Source organism: Rutidosis leptorrhynchoides, chromosome 1 (genome assembly GCF_046630445.1).
Source record: "Rutidosis leptorrhynchoides isolate AG116_Rl617_1_P2 chromosome 1, CSIRO_AGI_Rlap_v1, whole genome shotgun sequence".
NCBI classification, from domain to species: Eukaryota; Viridiplantae; Streptophyta; class Magnoliopsida; order Asterales; family Asteraceae; genus Rutidosis; species Rutidosis leptorrhynchoides.
In genome coordinates this window covers 230875224-230879201 of record NC_092333.1, presented here as the reverse complement: position 1 = coordinate 230879201, position 3978 = coordinate 230875224, and the positions used below count along the sequence as shown (strand labels likewise).

Below are 3978 nucleotides of genomic sequence, written 5' to 3'. Positions count from 1 at the left end.
TACCCGACAACGACAAATGCTTATACAAACTCAGTAGTGGTGTCTTGGCCACAAATTTTAAGGCCTTCTAGGCAACATTCAATTCAGAATAGAGCAGTGATCCATACACAACCACTTTTTAACTGTACACAACCAAACATGGTTCATGAAATTGTACGGTACAACAACAGAGTAAAACATATTCAATTGTGTATGGCTAAAATTTGGTTGTGTATATATCCTTACCCTTTAGAATTATACAGTTTTAGGAGATGGGAATTTTATATATTAATTAATATAGAATATAGAATATAGATAGTATAATATCGCTTTCATTCAAGTATAAGAGTAAAGAAGCAGTAGTGCTTATTTAACCAACTACAGACACATAACCACAAAGTACAATAAAAGCATCACTAGTAGACCTTCATTGAAGATACTCCATTGCCCATCATCTCCTGCAATTATATAAAATTATTCATAACAAAATAAAGTTAATTGCTTTAAACACTTTCATGGCTATAAATAAACAACACACCTTGTATCTCAAAAAGATGAACTCAACAGATTCTGAATATCTTTCTGTTTAGATTTAAAGAAATTCACTACATCAGCAACCCAACTTTTTAAAAAGTGTAATAGTCTGACGATTATTATGTTTCTTTTAAACTAACCTCGAATTCGAGAGGTGGGGTCCGAGGACCATACCGTTCTATCACTTTTCCTTCTTTGTTAACCAAGAACTTGGTAAAGTTCCACTTGATACCATTCACCAAGAAACCAGCTTTCTCTGATTTTAGATATTGGTAGAGGGGTGCTGCATTATATCCGTTTACATCAATCTGCACCGATCCAACAACACTTCCATTTTACGTTTACAAATATCTCCCTTTGTAAGTTAAAAATTGCAACAATTTTCCTTCTGGATTATTCATAATAATGGCAAAAATTTAATTATTTCTTACAGTAACTTTTTGAAGACAATTTCAGCACTAAAGACTATATTATCTCTGAGTCTTTGTTACTTTGACTTACATATGAAAGCCATGGTTTGAATAATAATGTCGCTCATTTCATAATGAAAGGGTATAACACGCTCTTTGAGTAATAATCAAACATTACCTTAACCGAACATGTGTGGATATGAATACTTGCATTAGATTGTAAACTTCAACAAAGGAGGGTTTTTGGACATGCGTTTTAAACATAATCAGAATAGAAAGATTAAAGATAAGTAGATAAGGCCCAGTGATTATGCCTAATTATTCTAATATCTAATGATTATGCCTTATTATTCTAAATCTAATGATTATTATCGTCATGAATCATACTCCATCCGTCCCAGAATTATTGTCATGGATTGACTTATAAAAGTCTTTCTTTCCAACTTTGACTTTAAATTATCTTCGTTTGTGTTCTATAATATTTGATGATTGATGAAAATTACATCAATGGATCAAAGTTGAAGGAGAAAAACTTTCAAAGTCAAAACAGGACAATAATTTTCATATGGAGGGAGTACTATATGAATCATAATCGGTTCTATTCAATCACTCAAAACCGGTTATCGCAACTTGAGTTTGCATGCACCCGCACCCCTAAACTTAAGAAACCTATTCGTGCATTCCTAATTTGATAGATAATTAGTAGCAAGCACTTAGCATGAAAATTAAGGCATCAAAGATAACCTTATCAAATATCGGGAACTCAGCTTTGAACCTCGTGCATACGGTTTCCTGAATTTCTTCATTTGTTCCTGGCTCTTGCCTAAGAAATTGGTTACACGGAAAAGCCAAAATTTCAAAATCTGCCAAGAAATTAAACATCACATAACTAATTACCAAAAAATCTAAAAGGTAAAACCGTATAACTGAATATGAATGTGAGTTCTGCACGTTATAAGAAACATACCTTGATCTTTGTATTTTTGGTACAATATATTCAGCTCCTTGTAATTTGACTCTGTTAATCCACTGTAAATATATTTAAAAGAGGTTAATTTGAAAATAGACAAATAGCAAAAATTGGTTATAATTTTGTAAGAATCGAGTTATTATTCCAGCCAAAAACAAATTTTCATAACATCATCAATCTAGTTATCTACAGAAATGTTACTACTCAGACCTTATACTCCCTCAGTCCAATGATTAAAGTTAACGTTCGAATGATGAAAAATAAAAGTCAACATTACAGAATCATATCAATACTTCTTGACCAGTGAAGGTCAGAATTCGACATGATTTTCAACGTTTTCTATATCCAAAATATAGCTTAACATAATAATCAATCTATCTATTTTTCTACACAAAAAGAAACCAAGTCTTGTCAATTTCAAACTAAAACATGATGCAAATGTGTGGATTCTTTTAAAATCGAAGTTGTGATCATAATGGTTTTGCGATAAACTCATTAATTATAAATCAAAATAAGATCTACTTCAACTTTTCATACATCATTTACGTACCCAGAATCCAGATGTTTACAATACCAAACAAAGTTCTTATTAGCATGATTTGGTAAACAGCATAAAGACTTCTAACAAAAACTTTTACATCAATCAAACAGCACAATAAGAAATTTTATATTCAGGTGAATGGCACAAAAAGACACCAACTTCATCAAATTTCTCAGTACTTATTTTTAAAATATCGATTAAAATAATTTATTGCCGTTTTTACTTTTATTTTGTAATATATCAGAACCAGAATAAGGAACCTTTCTTATCAGATTCAACCATGTACGGTTTTTATTTATTTTTTAACGTAAAATTTGATTCTGTTGCATTCAAAGGGTAAAAAAAAAAAAAAACATGTTATTGTGATGAGAAAAGCTCAGATACATTAAACTGATCAAGAGGAAGTTGAATAACCAACGCTCGATATTTGCTAAAAGTGTGTAACTTTTTCTACCATTTACCTTATTGTAATGGATAGTAACAAGTTTCAAAACAATAAACTCTACTTCAACAAACATATTTATAAAAGTATGTGTCTTCAAATAAATGAAGTATTAACATATATTTGGAACAGCTATTCATATATTCATATAAAAATAAAAAATAAATAATAAATAAAAAACATATATTTGGAACAACAAATGAACTTATTTACCACTTAGATGCAACATTCACAATCAAAAGAACCTTCCCCTTGTAAGAGCTCAAGGAAACCTCATTTCCATTGATATCCTGAAAAATCAATCAATTTAGTAAGAAACAACAAATACTAAAAAAGTCAAACTTGGACTTTTTACAGGTCAAACCAAGTAAATCACATTAAAAAAAAAAAAAAAACATATTCACTGAATCATGAATCTGTTATACAGATCAAATTACTATCATATAATCGTAAAATTTCAAGTAATCCACTGTCAATTTTCATTTTCAAATTTAGTCACGTTGACCTAGATTCAGAACTACAAGTTCAAAATTGGTTGATCAGTTGATATACTCAATTACTCATTAGAAAAATTAAAACCCAACAAAAAGCCAGAATCAAAATTATAAATTTAGAGCAACCCATTAACAGAATCTTCAAAAACAGAATGATGATTACCTTAACGGTGAAATCATGAACGGATTTTGGGGTTTCTTGAGCCATGTTTAGAGTGATAAAAGAAGAGGTAGACGGGTGTCTGTAAAAGAAGAAAATGGAGAGACCCACAAGGATTAAAGATGTCAAATTTGTGACAATTTTTGACGCCATCGATCGTTGATCCGTAAGCGTTTTATATATATAGAAATTATTAAAACTAATTTAATTTTTTAGATATTTCATATATTATATTGTATTATATTATATTTTTAACAATAAGACAATAATAATTCTGTTGAAAGTCAATTCGTGTGTTCGTAACGACTAACGCCGTATGCATAATATTATATTCTTTCATGTTTTAATGTGTACTCATAAAATATGTTACTCCGTATATATTCTTTACTATAAAAAACAGATTACCTTTGATTTAGGAACCTACTTTTATTTTGAACAGGACCTTTCC

At 29.9% G+C, this 3978-nt stretch overlaps 1 protein-coding gene across 1 annotated transcript; it reads right to left on the bottom strand.

Moving 5' to 3' along the window:
- Window positions 1-282: 282 nt before the first annotated feature.
- On the bottom strand, window positions 283-3706 carry LOC139868552 (probable glutathione peroxidase 2). The gene is made up of 6 exons (XM_071856889.1): window positions 3534-3706; window positions 3090-3166; window positions 1891-1952; window positions 1668-1786; window positions 654-821; window positions 283-561 (listed from the first exon to the last, which is right to left on the bottom strand). The coding sequence occupies exons 1-6, from the start codon at window positions 3681-3683 to the stop codon at window positions 526-528; spliced, it is 612 nt and encodes a 203-aa protein (XP_071712990.1). The 5' UTR covers window positions 3684-3706; the 3' UTR covers window positions 283-525.
- Window positions 3707-3978: the final 272 nt, after the last annotated feature.

Bases quoted from the DNA above. Each gene is read 5' to 3' on its own strand.
- LOC139868552 (XM_071856889.1), bottom strand. From the start codon at position 3,683: ATGGCGTCAAAAATTGTCACAAATTTGACATCTTTAATCCTTGTGGGT. The intron at 3,167-3,533 runs GTAATCATCATT...TTGATTTTTCAG, and splicing joins TTCATGATTTCACCGTTAAG to GATATCAATGGAAATGAGGT. The intron at 1,953-3,089 runs GTAAATAAGTTC...ATATATTTACAG, and splicing joins GTGAATGTTGCATCTAAGTG to TGGATTAACAGAGTCAAATT.